Here is an 18,668-nt window from a genome sequence, read left to right as displayed (position 1 = left end):
GCCGCGCCGGCGCCCGCTGGGAGTGCCAGGAAGGCCGCGTGGGCGCTGCTGGCTGGCGCGGGTGGCAGGACGGGCGCCGAGGCGCGGGGCTGCTCCGCGAGCTGGAAGGGGAGCGAGACCCGGGCGGCGGCCGACGCCCTGGACCCACCTGGGTTTGGCCTGCGGAGCTCCGGGCCGACCCGAGCTTGTTCGGAGTTACTGGGGAGCGGGTTGTGCCGGGGGGTGCGGTCTCCGCAGCTTCCACCCGGCCTGGAGGCCCCACTTTTCCTCGGGGCAGTGGGGCGCCCTCCCCCGCCCCAGCCGGCCCGCTGCGCCCCTGCCCCGCCAGCTGCCGCCCAGATGCGCGCGGGCCGGGCCGGGCCGGGCCGGGCCGGGCCGGGCCCCCGGGGCGCGGGGCCGAGAGGGTTAACCGCGGGGAGCGGGGTCGGGTCGGGTTACTCCCCTCGCGGGAGGGAGGGAGGAGCCGGGTCCTGGCGGGCCCGGGGCGGCGGCCCGGCTGGGCTGTCGTCGCGGCGGAGCGGGAGCGCGGGGGGCGCCGGCGGCCGCAGGCAAGTGGGGCGCGGCGGGGGGCCTGGGGGCGGCGGGCGGTTGGGGGCGCCGCCCGGGTGACCAGAGAGCCCGACGGGGCGCGCGCGGAGAGCCCGACGTCTGCGCCCCGCGCCTCCGCGGACCGGTACCCCGATGTCCCGAGGCCCGAGGGGCGCCTTGGCCGAGATCCGGCTTCCGAGCGTGGTCGAGGCCGGGCCCGGGGCTCCCCGGGGCCCCAGCGGCGGCCGCCAGGCGGGGCGCGGGCTGGGCGGGAGGGGACCCGGCCTCGGCCCCCGGCGGGGGAGCCCGGGGGGCGCGGGCGCGGGGCGCGTCTCTGCGGGTGGGGTGCGTCCAAGCGCAGAGGAAATCCCGGGCAGCCCTGGGGTGCATCAGCCGCCACCCGGGGTCCTGCTCAAGGCCCCAGCAGGAGGCCAACTGGCCCACCTGAGCCGCCTCCCGCCCCCTCGGTGAGGAGAAAGGGAACCCCCGCGGCGAGCGTTCCCTTGAAATTAGGGGCTCTCTTGTTAGAATGCGCCCCAGGCCCCAGCAGTGGCCACGTCTCCCCACTTAGATCCCAGGCCCCGGGACTGTGACGCTTTCCGCACCCCAAGGGAGCCACTGGGGTCCTCACCCTGCCTCTCCAGACCCCGTGGCCCCGTGCAGCAGACGGGAGGGCCCAGCCTGGGGTTTTGCGTGAACCCCCCTCACCTACATGGGGCGCAGGGGCCTCCCCGAGGGAGGCAGTGTGGTGGGGGTGCTCAGAGCGCTGGGGTCGCTTGTGGCTGAGGCCCAGGCTCTGAACGCCCGGACCCCTCCGGCCTCAGCTTACGCACCTGTGAAAGGGGCAGCTTGGACGGGAGGCTCATTTGGTTTCGGCTCATTTGGTTTCGAGGGGGGTGGTCGCCACGTGGGGGGTGTGGGAGGAGCCGGGCATGGTGAAGGGAAGGGGGTGGCTGACTGTCCCTTCTCCGCCCAGTGGGCAGGCATCTGGGCCCCTCATCCACGGAGCCCGCCCACTCCACGCTTGGAAGCAGGTTGGGGGTTCTCCCTGATGACAGATGCTCCCAGCCCTGGCCCAGGGGCAGGGAGTTAGTGGTCCATTTGCGGAGCCCCAAAGTTGGCTCCACCTTGGAGGGCCACCCCCCTCCATGCCCCTACGGTGCATATCAAATGCAGGCAGGACATCCACGGTCCCTTTGAGCCCAGTCTGCCTCTGTAACCACTGCGTCTGCTGTTCTGCTAAAAGACGTGGGTCTCCTCCTGCGGTCTCTTAAGGGGACGCTGCAAAGTTGAAAATGTGGGGGGCTGCCTGGGAGGATGCTTCGGCAGACATGTGTAGTTCAGCCTCTAGACCCTGCCGCTCACTGCTGTGTGGCCTTGGGATGTCACCTGACCTCTCTGTGCCTTGGCTTCTGCATCACTCAAATGGTGGTGATTTTCCGGGTGGGGTCCGCAGAGAGTGCTCGGGCTCAGCACAGCCCAGCACGCGTTCTCCATGACTGGTGAGCCTCAGCCCTCCCCACAGGCTCCCTTTGGCTTCCCTTCTGAGCATCCTGCCCTGGGCTGGAGAGGCTGAGAGGCAGCTGCCTTCCCATCTGGCCTCCTGAGGTTCTCACAGAACAGACACTGTCCGATCTCCCAGAGGAAGCACCCTGGGGCCTGGCCCAGGCCCAGCCTCCTGCAGCTGTGGGCCGAGGCCCCAGAAACCTGGGGGAAGGCAGCGGTCAGGGCCCAGCGTGTGTCTGGTGCTGGGGCCTCAGCCTTATCCTTACCCCACCCTCTGCTCTTTCAGAGAAGACCGGTGGGTGGCAACCTGCACCCATACTCCGAGCAAAGCCCCCCTTTTCCAGTCAGCGGAGCCGCCTTTGTGTGTGGCTGTGCCTCGACTACTCTCCAGCGGGCTCACCGCCAGCCTTAGCTTTTCTTGCGAGAACTGTTCACTGGACAGAACGGGGGAGGACAGACATAGGCGAGCCATGGAAGCAGCTTGGTGGGTGCGGTTTGGAGGCCCAGGGATCTCACAGTAGGAGGAACTCACACATTTGCTCTCCTGTCGAAAAGCCCACAGGTACACGCCCCGCGGACCACACAGGGTGGACCAGTGAACCCCAAAGTGGGGGGCAGTGACACAGGTGATTTCGGGGCTTCCCAAAGGAATAGCTTTGAAATCAACAGTCCCAAGTTGAGAGTTGAGCTGTGGATTGGAAGAAAAGTAACTCGTCCAGGGCCTCCCTGGTGGCCTAGGGGCTGAGTCTCAGGCTGTCACCACTACGGCCTGAGTTCGAGTTCGATCCCTGCCAGGGAGCTACCCACAGGGCACAGCCGGCCTCTCTTGCCTCCCCGCTGCTCCCTCGGCAGTGGATTTCAGTGGATCCGCCTGTTCTGCTCCCCGCTCTGTCTCTGGGGAGTCCTCTCTGTCCTGCACCCCAGTTCTATGCAAAAATAAATAAATAGATGATTGAAAAGTAACTCATCCAATCGTGACCTCCTGGTCGGGATTGCTTGGTGGAAGCCAAATTGTGAATTGAGGTAAAGAAAAATATGGAGAAAGCACGTTCTCCATATGGAGAAATATGGAGAAAGCTTCACGGGGTGAAGCTCCGGAGGTGGGGTGTGCAGGACCCGGAGACAGGGAGCATGCGTGTGGAGGGCAGCCCGTGCTGGGGAGCTGGCCCTGTCTCCACCTGTCTCGCTGCTGTGCAAGCACCTGGCCCACCTATGCGACCGGCCTGCTGTGTCCAAGGTGCCTGCCTGGTGTGAGGGCCTCAGTCCCTGGGGGTTCAGTCCTGGGGTTCTGGGAGCCTGTCCTGGGACGGGACCCTGAAGCGAGCCCCCAGGCCCAGTGAGTGAGCGGGGAAGGAAAGACGCAAGCTGTCCAGGCCCAAAGAGCAGACAGGGGCCGGAGGCTGGAGAGGGAAGACCAAGGAGAGTTTGAGGAGCTCCAGGAGGCCGAGCCCCGCGGGGTACAGGAGGGCCTGAGGTGAGAGCGGAGCATCTCGGGGCTGGATTGCGCGGTACCTGCACACCACGGCAAGGATTGTGGGTGCTGCCGTGTATCTAGCCAGCCAGCGCCGTCGTGCTCCTGCCCTGCTAGGCCTGGAGGGGTCACGGAATCTCCCCCGCAGCCTTTTGAACACACATCGGAGCTGGGAGAGAGGCATAAGCTGGGGGTCAGGGAAGCACAGAAGGGAGAGGGGCTGCTACGCATGAGGCAGTGACCCTGGAGCTGGGTTGTGGGGGATGCAGAGGACTTTGACAGGAGGGAGAGAAAAGACAGCAGAGCGAGAGGAGCAGAGAAAAAGCCCAGAGGATCTGGGGAAATGCTGTCAGCTGGAGGCCAGAGGGTCAAGTTCACAGGTCTTGAGACTCAGTCCTGAGCTGAGGTTTCGTCATCCCACAGGCGGTGAGGAGCTGGAGTCCAAGACTGAGAGGAGGGAGGGTCCTTAGCCGGGATGTGGGGGGCAGGGTTGGGGTCCGAAGGCGGGAGGGTCTCACTGCTCCCTGCCCCTCCCCCGTGCCCACCCATGGTGGGTATAGGGATGGCCGGGCCGGGGCTGGGGCTGGAAGAGGGGGCCCTTTGGGGGGCTGTGGAGCTTGCCCCCCTGGGTGCCCCCAGTCTGTTGTTGTGGTGCCTGGCACAGGGCCCCTCTTGTTACAGGGCAGTGGGCTGCCTGCTGTGCCACCTCTGAGGACCAGAGCTTCTTTCCGAAGAGTGCAGATCCCAGCCAGCTGGGCGCACTGTCCGTGTCCAAAGCAAACAGGAAGAGACCGAGGAGGGACAGGCAGGGCCTCTTTCTTTGTTTGAAGAAGGGATTAAGCCAGGCTCACTCGTGGGTCTTTCTGCTGCAGGGGCCAGAGGGGGCCGTGGGCCCTGTAGGGGGCAGAGGCAGACTCAGTTTGGGGCTACGTGGTCCCTGGGTGCCAGCCTTCGGGGCACGAGCAAGACGGTCTTCCCTGGCCAGGTCCTGCTGATGGAGGGAGGGTGGCCGCACACGCTGCGTCCCTCTGAGGGCTGCTGTCTCCTCCTTCTCCATGTCCCAGCCGCCCAGCCCTGCCTGCTTGGTTCCTTGGCCGCCACTGGGGTGGTGCTGGCCAGTGCGGTGGGTGACCCACTGGCCTGGACAGGACCCCGGCGGGTCTCTAGTAGGAGGGGCGTGCCCACGGCCCCCGGGTTCCCCTGAAGGCCCCGCGCTCAGGTCTGGGCCTGCACCGCCCAGGTGACAGGGTCACTCCTGCCCACGGGCATCTGTCCGTTCTCTTCCCTCGGGCCGGCGGGGCTGACAGGCTCAGCTGGGCTGGGGCAGACGGAGGAGGCCTCCTGGAGCGGATGGCGGATGGCGTGGACGTCCGTTTGTCTGCGCATGGTTGCCATGGGTGGGGGGTCCCGAGGGGGTAGGCCGTCCTCCCCCGGCCAGGTGGACGGGGACCGCAGAGGATGTGGGCCCGAAAGACCGAGGGAAGAGCAGCCCTGCCCCGAGCCGCCCTCCAGCAGCCGTCCCCGCATGCCCCCTGCTCGCCCGGCCGGCCAGCGGCGGTGGCGGGCGCAGCCCAGGCCCCGCTCTCCGGGGCCTGCGGTGTGGGGGAGGCGGGCGCCACCCTCGTCACCCACACGGTCACCCGGGAAGCCGCGTGGAGGGCGAGGGCCTCTTGAGGAGAGGCGAGGCGCTAGCGGAGCTCCGGGAGCCGGCGGCAGCTCAGAGCGGCTCCCGAGGAAGGCGGAGGGTGGCGGGGCTCACGGGGCTGGCGGGGAGATGGGCCTGGCGGCGGGCAGCACGGGCCCCGCCGGGGCACCCCTAGGTGACCCGAGGACCTGCGGGGCGCGGCATGGCCTGGGTTGTGTGGGCAGCAGGGATGGGGTTGGGAGGCTGAGGCACCGGCCGCCGAGCAGCGCCTTCGCCCAAGGGCGGGGAGGTTGGGAGCAGAAAAAAAAAGCAAAACAGCTTATTTCATTCTAATCAGTGAGCTAATAATCGAAGACGTTTTTGGCACGAGAGGAAGGGAGGGGGCCCTGCGGGTCTCCCTGCTCGGGAGGAAATCAAGGGAGGCCGGGGTCGTCCTGAGGAGCCCGGGCAGCCTGCCAGGGACCCGGCCACTGTGTCCTTGACCCCAGCCAGGAAGAGGCCCTCCCTTCGCCGCACCGCCCCCTCCTGCTCCTGGGAGGCCTAAGGTGGTCCCTCCTGTCCTGGTGGCAGTGGGGACGTCCACGCCATCCGCCATCCGCTCCAGGAGGCCTCCTCCGTCTGCCCCAGCCCAGCTGAGCCTGTCAGCCCCGCCGGCCCGAGGGAAGAGAGCGGACAGATGCCCGTGGGCAGGAGTGACCCTGTCACCTGGGCGGTGCAGGCCCAGACCTGAGCGCGGGGCCTTCAGGGGAACCCGGGGCCCAGCCCCCCCAGCTGCTCCTGTTCCCCGGGGGCCTGCAGCCTGTGACCAGATGCTCCTTGCTCCCAGCAGGCGCCACTGAGCTGCACTCTGCCCTCTGCACGCCTTCCTGGATCCTCCGAGGCCTGGGTGGAGAAAGCCCCTTCCTCTGCCCAGCCCCACGACCTTCGCCTGTCTGAGCTCTGGTTAATTTTTGCCCAGCGTGCGGACTTCGCGCCCCTCCCTCTCTGGGATATAAGTCTGGCCCTGGGCTGCCTGGCTCCCGGCCTGGCCTGATCCTTTCCGAGCTGCCCCCCACCCTCACCATGGCCAATGGCTTCTTCATTTCCAAGACCGTGGGCATCTTGGGCATCCTCCTAGCCGTGGCGGCTATGAGCACCATCATCGCCCTGTCCGTGGTGTACGCCCAGGAGAAGAACAGGAATGACCAGGCTTCCTCAGGAAACTCCCCGTCAGTGATCCCCCCGACATCGACCCCCCCGAAAGTGACCTCCCCGACAGGCTCCACGAGCTCCTCGGCCACCACTTTGGACCAAAGCAAGCCATGGAACCGATACCGCCTGCCCACAGCGCTGATACCCGACTCCTACAGCGTGACGCTGAAGCCCCACCTCACCCCCAACAGCAACGGCCTGTACATCTTTGAGGGCAACAGCACCGTCCGCTTCACCTGCAAGGACGCCACCGACGTCATCATCATCCACAGCAAGAAGCTCAACTACACCTCAGAAGGGAAGGAAAGGGTGGTCCTGCGGGCCGTGGACGGCTCCCAGCCCCCTAACATCAGAGACACTTTTCTGGTGGAGGTCACCGAGTACCTGGTGGTGCAACTCGAGGGCTCCCTGGAGGTCAACAAGATGTACGAGATGGACAGCAGTTTTGTGGGGGAGCTGGCTGATGACCTGGCGGGCTTCTACCGCAGCGAGTACGTGGAAGATGGCATCAAAAAGTAAGTTGGGGGCCTCCCTGGTGGTGCGGGGGTTAAGTCTCAGCACTATCAAGCTATTGTGGCCTGAGTTAGGTCCCCGATACTGGCCAGGGAGCTGCCCACAGGGCGCAGCAGACCTCTCCTGTCTCCCTGCGGCTCCCCTCGGCAGTGGATTTCAGTGGGTCCACCTGTTCTGCTCCCCGCTCTGTCTCTGGTGAATCCTCTCACCCTCCACACCCCTGGCCTGCGCCCAGCTCTTATATGACTAAATACATAAAATAAATCTTAAAAAAAATAGTAAGTCGGGTCTGTGGTGGGGGCAGTCTAGATGCCAGGCAGAGCTGCATCCTGGGGCCCGGGAGGGGCATAGGTTCGAGGACTTAGAAACTTCCGGAGCCTCCATACACCTGCAGCTGCTGATGGGGCAGCCATGGAGGGCTCCCCTACCCCCACCAAGCAGGCTGCAGTGGTGAAAGTCCCCTTGGACAGCTGGGGAAACGGAGCGAGATTAGCCAGACCAGCTTCCAGGCACCTTTTCCGCTGCACGCCCAGCAGTGCACGCCCTAAAGCCCTTGCCTGCCCACCACCATGGGGCCCTGGCATTCTGTTGGCACCGCCTCTGACACCCCGGTTTGGGTAGGGTGGTGGCCACGACTCAGATGCAGGCAGCGGATGCCCGGAAATCCTTCCCGTGCTTTGATGAGCCGGCTATGAAGGCCCACTTCAACATCACCCTCATCCATCCCAAGAGCCTCACGGCCCTGTCCAACATGCTGCCCATAGGTGAGTGGGCTGTCCTGGGGCCGGGGGGCCAGGCCCCGGGCCGGGCCCGAGCACGGCCTCACAGGCCCGAGTGCTCCCTGCCTAGAGAGCCGCCCCGACGAGGCCGACCCTGAATGCAATATCACCTCCTTCGCGACCACGCCCAAGATGTCCACGTACCTGTTGGCCTACATCGTCAGCGAGTTCAAGAGTGTGGCAGGCGTGTCTCCCCATAATGTCATGGTATGCGCTGGCCGTCCTTCCCTGGTTGGCCCGGCCCGCGGGAGATCCCTGCTGATCCTCACCCTGTCCCAGCCCCGAGGGCTTGGAGTGACCATGGGAAGGGGCTTCAGTTCGCTGACCCTCGTCTGAAATGTGGGTCCCTGTTCATGGAGGGAGTGCTTCGCCCTTGGGTGCCGGGCAAGTGGCAGCTGTGACCATTACTGTCCTCCAAGGCTCCTCCCTGGGACTCAACCCCTGGGGGCTCCCAGCGCTCTCCTGCTGGCCAGGCCTTGAGTTAACCTGGGCAGTGTCCCCCGACCCTCGCCAGCCCCCTCAGGTCCTGTGGACCCCTGACCCGTCTGCATCCTCTTTGCAGATCCGGATCTGGGCTCGGCCCAAGGCCATCGACGCAGGTCATGGCGCCTATGCCCTGAACGTCACAGGCCCCATCCTCAGCTTCTTTCACAAGCATTACAATACCTCCTACCCACTCAGCAAATCTGGTAAGTGAGGGCCTTGCTGTAGTGCTGGGGGGCAACCACGTGGGGCTCCCTGCCTGGAGGTCCCTCCTGCTGACGGCCTGGCCTCCCCAGACCAGATCGGCCTGCCCGACTTCAACGCCGGCGCCATGGAGAACTGGGGGCTGGTCACCTACCGGGAGAACTCGCTGCTCTACGACCCGGACTCCTCCTCCATCGGCAACAAGGAGCGGGTGGTCACCGTGATCGGCCACGAGCTGGCCCACCAGGTACCCCGCCACTGGGAGGCCTGCAGCGAAGGGACGGGGAGAGGAGGGCCCTGGCCGGGCGGCAGGACGGTGTGGTCAGCAGGCGGCGGCACTAAGTGAAGGGCAGCTGGGGTTTGGGGGCCATGAGGCCAGGGCGGGGCTGGCTGACTCCCTGCCCCACAGTGGTTCGGGAACCTGGTGACGGTGGCCTGGTGGAACGACCTGTGGCTGAACGAGGGCTTCGCCTCCTACGTGGAGTACCTGGGAGCCGATTCCGCGGAGCCAGACTGGAACCTGGTGAGCCCGCTGCCCGGAGCGCCTGGCGTCCGGGGTGGGGGCAGGGGGACCTGGTCACCCTCCCCTGGGCCAGTTTCCTGATGGCCATCGGGGGTTTGCAGAAAGACCTCATGGTGCTGAACGAAGTGTACCGCGTGATGGCCGTGGACGCGCTGGCCTCCTCGCACCCGCTGTCCACCCCCGCCAACGAGGTCAACACGCCCGCCCAGATCAGCGAGCTGTTCGACTCCATCTCCTACAGCAAGGTGCGGCCCCCGCCTCCGCGGCGGGGGTCCTCAGATGGCGGGGACACAGGGCGGGGGTGGGGCCTCCTCACCTTGGGGCGCCTCCCCTGACCCTGACGGGCACAGGGTCCCGCTGGCCGCACAGCCTCTGAGCGCCCTCTTCCCCCAGGGAGCCTCGGTGCTCAGGATGCTCTCCAACTTTCTGTCGGAGCCCGTGTTCCAGAAAGGCCTGTCGGTGAGTACCCTTGGCCCGCCTTGGGGCCTCCTCCACCCCCTGCCTCCTGTCCCCAAGCCCCGACCTGCTACCCCGGGTGAGTGGCAGAGCCTGGGGGCCCTCACCGTGCCCATCTTTCCACAGTCCTATCTCCACACCTTTAAATACGGGAACACCAACTACTCGGACCTGTGGACGCACCTGCAGCAGGTTGGTAACTCCCAGCCCCCCTGAAAATGCTCTGTTGGGGCCCCAAGCAGGTGCTGAAAGCCCTGCGGGCAGCACCTGTGTAAGGAACGCTCCCAGCTCTCGGCTGGCCCGGGCAGGTGACCTGGGCCTTAGTCACTCTCTGGAAAACGGGGCGAGGGCTCCATGAAGGGGGTGTCAGGAGATACTGCTCCATGAGCTCAGTGGTAGGAGGGGGTGCTGTGGCTCCCAGGAGCTTTGGAGCCGTTCAGCCCCTCACACGCGCCTCCCCGGCTCCTCCCTGTGCTGGCCCAGAGCGCGGACATGACCCTCGGCCTCCGCCAGCGCAGCTCCTGTCCCTCAGACCCCGGCAGCCCCACCGTGGGGCAGGGCTTCTGATGCCCCCGCTCCCCTTCCCGCGGCCTCGCCCGGGCTGGCAGCGCACTCCCCGCCCTCCAGAGCCTGCGCCTCCCCCACTGCCCCGCCCCAGTGCCCGGGCTCCGGGGCCTCCATGCAGGGAGGAAGAGCCCGGCCTGTGACCGACGCAGCCGGCTCCCCTGGCAGCTGGTGCCTTGCGGCCTTCACGTCTGCCCGGCCTGCCTCAGTTTCCGCTCCTTCCTCCACTCCCAGGCCAGGCTCCGGCTCCACCCCCGCACCCCTCCCCGAGCTCTGACAGCCACTTCTGTCCTCCCTGCCCTGTTCCGAGGAGGGCCGTTGTCTCTCAGCAAGGGCAGGTGGCTCTTTGTTGTTACAAAGCGATGCCCAGGCACGAGAAAGGGGACAAGGACCTCAGAAGACAGTGACCGCCCCTTAAGCCCGGCCCAGCCCCCGTGTGGACGTGGCCCTCCACCCGCTCCGCTCCGGCTGTGGGTTTTCCCTCCTCAGAGCCCAGTGCTGTCCGGGCTGGGCCAGGGCGTCTGGGCGCCCCTTCCCCCACCCCCCACCTCAGGTGGGGGCGCTGGATCGATTTGCTTCATTGCTATCGCAGCCAGGCGGTTCTTGGCTGGCCCAGCTGGACAGCAAGGGTTGGCAGAGCCAGTCCAGCTGCCCCCCGCAGAGAGGGAGGGGCTGCCCGACGGGTGGGGAGGGGCTGGTGGTCGCTGAGACTCTCCGTTCCGCCCTAGGCTGTTGTCGAGAGTAACGTCCAGCTGCCTAACACGGTGAGCGACATCATGGACCGCTGGATCCTGCAGATGGGCTTCCCGGTCATCACGGTGGACACCAGGACAGGGGACATCAGCCAGAAGCACTTCCTCCTTGACCCCGAGTCCAACGTCACCCGACCCTCGCAGTTCAAGTAGGCGGATGGCAGGGTCCCGGCCGGGGAGGGGCTGCTGGCAGGGCCCCCTCTCGGGGGTGCTGGGAGCCCTGGCAGGGCCGCTCTGGTCACCAGGGGCCTGTCTCACCCTGGCCTCCCTGTCTGATTTGCAGCTACCTGTGGATCGCGTACATCACATCTATGAAAAATGGCCAGGAGCAGAAGCCCTACTGGATGCCGGGCCAAAGCTCAGGTAATCCAGCCCCTAGAGAGCCGCCGCCTGCTCCTGGCGCACGCCTGTGCTCCCGGGGTCTCCCAGGGCTTCCGCATCCGTTCATTCAGCCAGTGGAGCAGACTCCACGCTGCTGCCTCCAGCTGTGTGGCCCTGGGCGAGTCACCATCCTTCTCTGGTCCTCCAATTCCTCGTCTGTAAAATCTGTAAAGCAGGGCTAGAGCCCGCCTCTGCTCCCTCGGGCTGTGCGAGGGCGGAGAGAGAATGCAGTGGCTGTTTGAAGCAGCGCTGGGCACTCAGTGTGGGTGGCCCTGCTCTGCCAGACGCTGCGGGAGCCGAGGACGAGGCGCAGGTGAAGGGAAGGAGAAGGCAGGTACCCAGAGGTGTGCCGGCTGCTGAACAGGCGTGTGTGGCTGGGCTGCCGGGACCTGGGAGTAGGGAGCTGAGAAGAAGGAAGACTGACTTTACGTCAGGGAAGGCTTCCTGGAGGAGGTGACGGAGTTCTAGAAGAGTAAGAGTTAGCCAGGTAAAGGCAGCAGAGAAAAGCATTTCAAGTAGAGGGAACAGAAAGAGCAAGTGCAGAGACAGGAAAGCTGGGGGACAGGGTGCGGATCCCTCCCCGAGGCTGCAGGAGACAAAGGCTGCTCCTCAGGACAGGGGGAGCCAGGCCAGGTGGGAAGGGGTGGCCTGCAGGTGGGAAGGGGTCCTGGAGCTGCCAGGATGGAAGGAGAGCTGTGAGGTGGGGGACTCAGAGCCCCAGGAAGAATGAGCCCCATGGGGTGTGCCTGGGCTGCGTGGGAGGCAGCTCTTGCTGGCTCCCGAACGGAGGAGGGCCGGGGGTCCGCCTGTGGCCTTCCGAGAGCCCCGCCCCAGCCCCATCTCCCCCTCAGCCCAGAACAATGAGTTCAAAACCGTGGGTAACGACTGGCTCCTGCTGAATATCAATGCGACGGGCTATTTCGTGGTGAACTACGACGCAGACAACTGGAAAAAGATTCAGCAGCAGCTGCAGGATGATCATTCGGTGGGTGTCCACCCCGCTTGCCTCGTGCTCACCTGCCTGCTCAGGCCCAGCCGGTGCCCCCGCCTGCAGGCCCGAGGTCACACGCTCTGTTGCCCCTTCTAGGTCATCCCTGTCATCAATCGGGCCCAGGTCATCCACGATTCCTTCAACCTGGCCAGGTAAGCGCCCCCATCCCTCTCTGGCTCAGGTAGATTGGAGGTTGGGCAGGTGGGTTCCATAGTGAGAGTCAGTACCCCCTAGTGCGTGCCCAGCACAGACCGTGGCTCCGGGGCCCCGGCATCGTGAGCCTCACTGCCCACTTTTCCGGAAAAGGTGTCTGAGACTCGGACTCTGAGTACCTGGCCCGAGGTCACCCAGGCCGTGACAGCCAACACGGGCCTGTCGAGCTCCACGAGCTGGCTGCACAGACCCCGCCCTCTGGGAACATGGCATGATTTTTTTTTTAAGATTTATTTATTTATGCATGAAAGAGCTGGGGTACAGGCCAGAGGTGCGGGGAATGAGAGGATTCACCAGAGACAGAGTGGGGAACAGAACAGGCAGACGGACCGAAATCCACTGCTGAGGGGAGCAGCGGGCGAGTCAGGAGAGGTCGGCAGCGCCATGTGGGTAGCTCCCTGGCCAGGGATCGAACTCGGCTGTGGATAGCGTCACAGTGCTGTGCTTAACCCTTTGCGCCACCAGGGAGGCCCAACATCGCATAACTTACGTGGAAAAAATTTGAGCATTCCCGGACCTATAAAATAGCCGATCAAAGCAGAGCAAATGGGAATATTTGTCTTTGGGGTAGCAGAGGAGCCCGTGCCTCTGACAGGCACCTTTCCTGAGGGCTGACTGTGTGCCAGGCGCTGTGCCAGGCGATTAGAGACCCTGGGGAGGACAGGGCAGGGGAGGGGCGGCCTGGATGAGCAGGTGTTTATAAAGCACGGCCGAGCTCCCGGCAGGTGCTAAGCGGGGGTGACACCCTCAGACCCGGTGTCTCTAGACCAAGTGGGTGTGTCTGACCCACGGCCTGAGCAGCAGGGCAGGGAGGCCCAGAGGGCCAGCAAGGCAGAGGCAGAGCAAAGAGCTCCGATTTTTGTCGGTTGAATCTCAGCTATCTCCTTTGGGCCGTGTGGCCTCCGGCAAGTCACTTCACCTCTTTGAGCCTCAGTTTCCCCATCCGCACAGTGGGGACCATAAGCAGGAGTAGGTGGCTAGCCAGGCAAGGGCAGTGCCTGGCCGCCTGGCCCCATTCAGCACCCACGTCCCCGGCCTGGTGAAGGCTGGCGCTGGCTCTGTTGGGGCCCTGCAGCCCCAGGGCTCCAGGAGGGACACTGGCTGGACTGAGTGGGTGCTTATTTGGGCTCCTCTGTTTGTCCCCAGTGCCGAAATTGTCCCTGTCACCCTGGCACTGGACACCACCAACTTCCTGAATGCTGAGACCGAGTACATGCCCTGGCAGGCGGCCCTGGACAGCCTGAGCTACTTCAAGCTCATGTTCGAAACCTCCGAGGTCTATGGCCCCATGAAGGTATGGACGGCGCGGTCAAGCTGCGGGGGCTCAGCTGGAGGCCCATCTTTCTCCAGCTGTGTGGCTTTGGGCAACCCTCAGGCCCCGGGGGGCCCCTCTGCCATGAGGCTCCCCCTAGGGAAACCCAGACTTGATCTGGATGGAGCTGGCGCCCTCAGCAGGCTGTTTATAAAAGAGCAAAGAAAGCCCACCGCACGCGCGTGGCCTCAGGCTCGGATAATAAACTGGACCCCCCACCTGATGGATTCCTGGGTAGCCACTAGGTCACACCTGGAGAGGCCCTCCCCACAGTTTCCTGCATCCGTGACCTCAGGGAGACGGGGTCACAGTAGGTGGACTGGGTGTCACCCATCACCTCCCGGGCTGTGTTCAGCACCTGCTGCCTCAGAGCCGAGTCAGTGCTCAGCGTCCCCGCAGCGCGCTGAGGGGTCTCTGGCCCGTCGAGGGCCTGTGCCAGCGTCCTTTCTCCCGTGCCACAAAACATCAGGGGGCGCTCGCTGTGCTTCCTCTGGGGCTGCCGCTCAGCCCCGCTTTCCCGAAGCTGTGGCCCCTGCCGAGGTCTCCCTCTTGTCGGGGAGCTTAACTCCCAGGAGTTCTGGAAAGGGTTTGTGGGAGGTGAGCTTGTGAGGGTGCAGGCCAGATGTGCGGGGGGTGAGAGGACTCACCAGAGACAGAGTGGGGAGCAGAACAGGCAGACTGACTGGAACACACTGCTGAGGGGAGCAGCAGGCGAGACAGGAGGGGTCTGCCGTGCCATGTGGGTAGCTCCCTGGCCGGGGATCGAACTTGTGATGCAGAGGCTGCAGACGCTTCATAGGTTGCGTCTTAACCCCTTGCGCCACCAGGGAGGCCCCAGGTGGATTTTTTGGGACAGATTTTCTGAAGTCTTCGGTGCATCTTCACGTTGGTGTCGAAGACTCTAGGTTGGAACTTATTCCTTGCAAGTGTTGGGTCTGGCTTCACCCAGGCGGGTCTGTGGTGTCGCTCTCGAGACCTCGGGGCCATCCTCGACGCGGGTTCCCTGACGGTGGCCACTCCCCACTCCGGGAGCTGTGCCCCTCCGCCCCAGGGGCCTCCGTGTGGGGTCCAGGTTCTCTCTGTGAAGCTGCTCATGGTCTCTTCTTCCTAGCACTACCTGGCGAAGCAGGTCAAGCCCCTCTACGATCATTTCCAAAATATCACCAATAACTGGACCAACCGTCCAGCAACGCTGATGGACCAGTGAGTATGACCCCTCAAGGATCAAGCCACAACCCCTCCCCCTCTGGAGCTCCCAACTCCTGGCCAGGCTGGAGGCTCGGGCAGGGGGGGTCCCCACCCCACCCATGCGTAGGAGGCCCTGCTCGAGCTTGTGGGACCTGTGGGCCCCTTTGGCTTCCTTGTCCAAAGGACCGAGCTCAGACTCCCAGGTCGTCTCACCAACGTGCGGTCACTTCCACGCCTGGGCTGGAGCCTGTGCTGGCCCCTCGGGGTCCCCAGGAGCCTGAGGGTCAAGGAGTGTCAGGCTCCAGGCCCAAAGCGCTGGAGACACCCCAGAGGGCTGGGGGGTGCTGGCTTGGAGTCAGGCCTGGCCCCTTGCCTGTCTACAGGGGACTCCTCAGGGTCCTGGGCTCAGGGTCCAGGCGTGCTGACCGCGTGTCCCCCGGGCAGGTACAACGAGGTGAACGCCATCAGCACCGCCTGCTCCAATGGGCTGACTGAGTGTCACATGCTGGTCAAGAAGCTTTTTGAAGATTGGATGAATAAGCCTGATGCTAAAAACCCGTGAGTGTATCCCCTCCCCCGACCCCCGCCCTCACCCGTCCCCAGCCCCAGCCCCAGCCCCCCGCGTTTCTGCCCCTGACGCCCGGCTCTGCGCCAGGATCCACCCCAACCTGCGGTCGGCCGTCTACTGCAACGCCATTGCCCTGGGGGGCGAGAGGGAGTGGGACTTCGCCTGGGCGCAGTTCCGGAACGCCACCCTGGTCAATGAGGCCGACAAGCTCCGCTCGGCCCTGGCCTGCAGCAGAGAGCCCTGGATTCTGAGCAGGTGGGGAGCCCCGGGACTCCGAGGCTCGGCGCCGGGGAGCAGCTCGCCCCGCGGAGGCTCCCGCACGCCAGGGAGCCACTTGCCAATGCCCGACAGCCCTGCCTCCCTGCCTTGAGGGTACCTCGGTTTCCCGCTCTGTCAAGGGCTCTGGCACAGCCAGACCTCAGCCCTTCCAGCGTCCAGCAGAGCACCCCCAGCCCTGCGTGCCTCGGGTGCCCTCCCCTGGACCCCAGGAAAGAGTGGCCCCCGCATCTGGAGCCGGGCACCACCCCGGGGCCCCTCCTTCCTCTGCTCATCGTCACGTGGCTTGTAGCCGCGACCCTGCTCGAGGCTCAGCGTCCCGTCTGCAAGGGGGCGGGAGGGTCCAGGGGTGTCCCGCCCTCATGCACCGGGAGGGAGGTGCAGGGGGGGTCCGGCGTCTGCGCCCTCTCATGGAACCCCGCCCTTGCAGGTACCTGCGCTACGCCCTGGACCCCAGCCTCATCCGGAGGCAGGACGCCACCTCCACCATCAGCAGCATCGCTGGCAACGTCATCGGGCAGGAGCTGGCCTGGGAGTTCGTGCAGAACAACTGGAAGAAGCTGTTTGAGGAGTGAGTCTGGGGGGGCTGCGCGGGGAAGGGCGCGCCGAGGCAGGGTGTGGGGGCTGCGGCGCCCCGAGCCCAGGGGCGATCTTGGTGCCCCGGATGCTGCAGCGGGGTGGGCAAAATGAACCAGGCTTAGGGGTGGCAGGAATTGGGACCGGGCGGGTGTGGGGTGCCCACGCGCGCTCTCAAGAAGGAGGCGGACGCAGCAGCCACCCCTGCCTCCAGCCCCTCGCACCGTCTCCTGAGCAGTCGTCTCACTGGGGACCCCTCTGGGGGCCACCCAAAGGGTGGGGGGCAGCGGCACCTGCCGCCCGAGCGCTGCTTTCTGGCACCCTCACGGCCCTTTCTCCTGCTGCAGTTTCGGCGGCGGCTCCTTCTCCTTTGCCAACCTCATCCAGGCGGTGACCCGGCGATTCTCCACTGAGAACAAGCTGGAGCAGGTAGGGAGCCGGGCCCCGGCCCTGGGCCACAGGGCGGCCACCCCCGGGCCAGCCAGCACCCCGCGCGCTGGGCAGACCCCGGCCCAGCGACGGGGAAGCCTGGTGCCCGGACTAAGATGGTGACCGTTCAGGAGCACGGGTCTCCTCGGGATGTTTGCAGACACGAGCGTGAAGAAAATAAAATGAAAATAATGAAGAAATGAAACAATAATAAAACATACCCAGCACCCCGATTGAACACTTACCAACATTTCCCCCACGATTTTTGGGGGTGAACATTTTTCAAGAAAACACTGATAGATAATTTCATCTATAAATACGTGAATCACTCTCTCGCCTGGCTGCCCGGCCTCGGCCTCCGCCCTGACCGCCCCGGAGCACCTCTTACTGGGCAACGCTCGTTTGAAAGCAATGTCTTCCCAATGGAAAGCAATGTCTTCCCAGTGCCTTCCGGCCACTGCGGCCGAGCGTTAGTCCTGTAGAAACGCCCCCTCTGGGCTCGGCTGGCTGCTGCTTGCGGCGTCTCCCTCCCTTGGGCTAGACTGAGACTAGTTTGATTAAAAACGGAGGCTGCGCTCCGGGCCACGCCGTGAGGATCCGAACCCTTCAGGAGCGGGTGAAGCCGGGCTGCCGGGCTCCGCAGAGGTGCCCACCGGCCCTAGAGAAGGACGTGGCCCCAGGGGTGGGGCTGGCTGTCCTGGGGAGCAGGCCGTGGTGCCCAGCCCCTCGAGGGAGGCCTGAGGGCTGGTAGAGCCGGCCTGGGGCTCAGGCTCTTTGCTTTCCCGGCAGCTGGAGTGGTTCAAGGAGAAAAACAAGGACACGGGCTTCGGCTCGGCCACCCGGGCTCTGGAGCAAGCCCTGGAGCGGACGAAAGCCAACATCAAGTGGGTGCAGAAGAACAAGGCGGCCGTGCTGGAATGGTTCACCACCCACAGCAATTAGTCCCCGGCGCTCCACCCGCCTGGCCCCGTGTGCACCTGCGCCGTGGCCCAGGCCAGGCCCCTCCTGCAGCTCGAGGCCCCAGCGTCTCCCCTCAAGGACGAAGTCTTGGGTCCAGGTTCTCTCCGCACTTCCCCCGGGGTCAGCCCTGTTCCCGATGTCCAGGCTCCTGGCCCCTCCCAGCCCCTGCCCCTCGAGCTGCCCCACCCCAGGCCTGGCATGTGCCCGGCACCCAGAGCCCGGGGCCTGATCTCAGGGAAACACAGCTCTAGGCCCAGGTGACCAGGTGGACAATGAATGGCCCTGGGGTCTGCCCCGTGCCCGCTCTCGCGTCCCATGAAACCCTGAACCGGAGGAAGCAACAGAGCACCAGATCTGTATATTTTTATCTAAGAGAAAATGTAAATAAAGGTAACTAGCTGAGCTTCTGTCTCTTCAAGCGAGAGTGAGGGTGAGTTGCAAGCAGCGAGGAGACTGGGATGGAGGACCCTGGATGGATGGGATGTACTTGGGGGCCCAGGACCCTCGGGGAGCACCAAGGGAGCACTCACTTTTCGTCAGTCCTACATAATGCCCGTTGACCAAGTTCATTCCATCCCAATTGCCGTGCAGGCTGAAGAAGCTGAGTGTTGGGGAGTCCTGGGGAAGCTGGGGCACCCGGGATGGCAACCGGATACTGGTTTCCTGGGTGGAGGGGGCCAGCTGGGCCTGGTACCCGGCAGAGGGCTGGTCTGTTCACTGTTCCCTAGTTCCAGAAGCTAGCTAGGGTGTGCACCCACCCGGAGGTGAGGCCAGGCAGCAGGGTGGGGTGCTGGTGGATGCCTCCGCACTCCACCCAGCCCACCTGGGGCCCTGGAGGAGGGGTCTGTAGTGAGGGCTGCCTGCCTGGGGCCCTGGCCTGGGGCCACGCCTCCTGGGCCTCTCTGACCGTGTGGATCAGTTTGTACCCTAGCTGTTTCAAGAGGAGCTCACAAAAAGCCGCTGAGTGTTAGGGGAGGCCACCGTGGGCCAGCCAGCACCCCACGCACTGGGCAGACTCCACCAACCTTTTATGAGCCCATAAAAGGGGGTTGTGCAACCCGGGTCACCTGAGGGGGTCGGTGGAGCAGGCCTGGCTCATGGGCGTGTGGCTCACCTTGTCCTTGGCGGAGTTTCCTGGCAAAGAGCCAGGTTGGAGGAG

General features: G+C 65.0%; 1 protein-coding gene across 1 annotated transcript; it reads left to right on the top strand.

Annotated features, from left to right (window-relative positions):
- Window positions 1-5,979: 5,979 nt before the first annotated feature.
- ANPEP (alanyl aminopeptidase, membrane) lies at window positions 5,980-18,056 on the top strand. Its single transcript, XM_037509888.2, has 20 exons — window positions 5,980-6,856; window positions 7,476-7,618; window positions 7,704-7,840; window positions 8,196-8,322; window positions 8,413-8,567; window positions 8,730-8,843; window positions 8,945-9,088; window positions 9,237-9,302; window positions 9,426-9,491; window positions 10,592-10,764; window positions 10,899-10,978; window positions 11,848-11,981; window positions 12,084-12,139; window positions 13,347-13,494; window positions 14,624-14,715; window positions 15,145-15,258; window positions 15,356-15,523; window positions 15,975-16,115; window positions 16,468-16,549; window positions 17,339-18,056. Exons 1-20 carry the CDS (start codon window positions 6,213-6,215, stop codon window positions 17,489-17,491), a joined length of 2,937 nt encoding a protein of 978 aa, XP_037365785.1. The 5' UTR covers window positions 5,980-6,212; the 3' UTR covers window positions 17,492-18,056.
- Window positions 18,057-18,668: the final 612 nt, after the last annotated feature.

The sequence above is a fragment of the Talpa occidentalis genome, unplaced genomic scaffold (assembly GCF_014898055.3).
Source record: "Talpa occidentalis isolate TD23 unplaced genomic scaffold, MPIMG_talOcc4v2.1 talOcc4.14, whole genome shotgun sequence".
Lineage (NCBI taxonomy): Eukaryota > Metazoa > Chordata > Mammalia > Eulipotyphla > Talpidae > Talpa > Talpa occidentalis.
This window is presented reverse-complemented; position numbering and strand designations above follow the sequence as displayed.

Excerpts from the sequence above, each read along its gene's own strand:
- ANPEP (XM_037509888.2), top strand. The coding sequence starts at position 6,213 with ATGGCCAATGGCTTCTTCATTTCCAAGACCGTGGGCATCTTGGGCATC. Across the intron at positions 10,979-11,847 it reads GATGCCGGGCCAAAGCTCAG|CCCAGAACAATGAGTTCAAA; the intron begins GTAATCCAGCCC and ends TCTCCCCCTCAG. Across the intron at positions 14,716-15,144 it reads CCAGCAACGCTGATGGACCA|GTACAACGAGGTGAACGCCA; the intron begins GTGAGTATGACC and ends TCCCCCGGGCAG.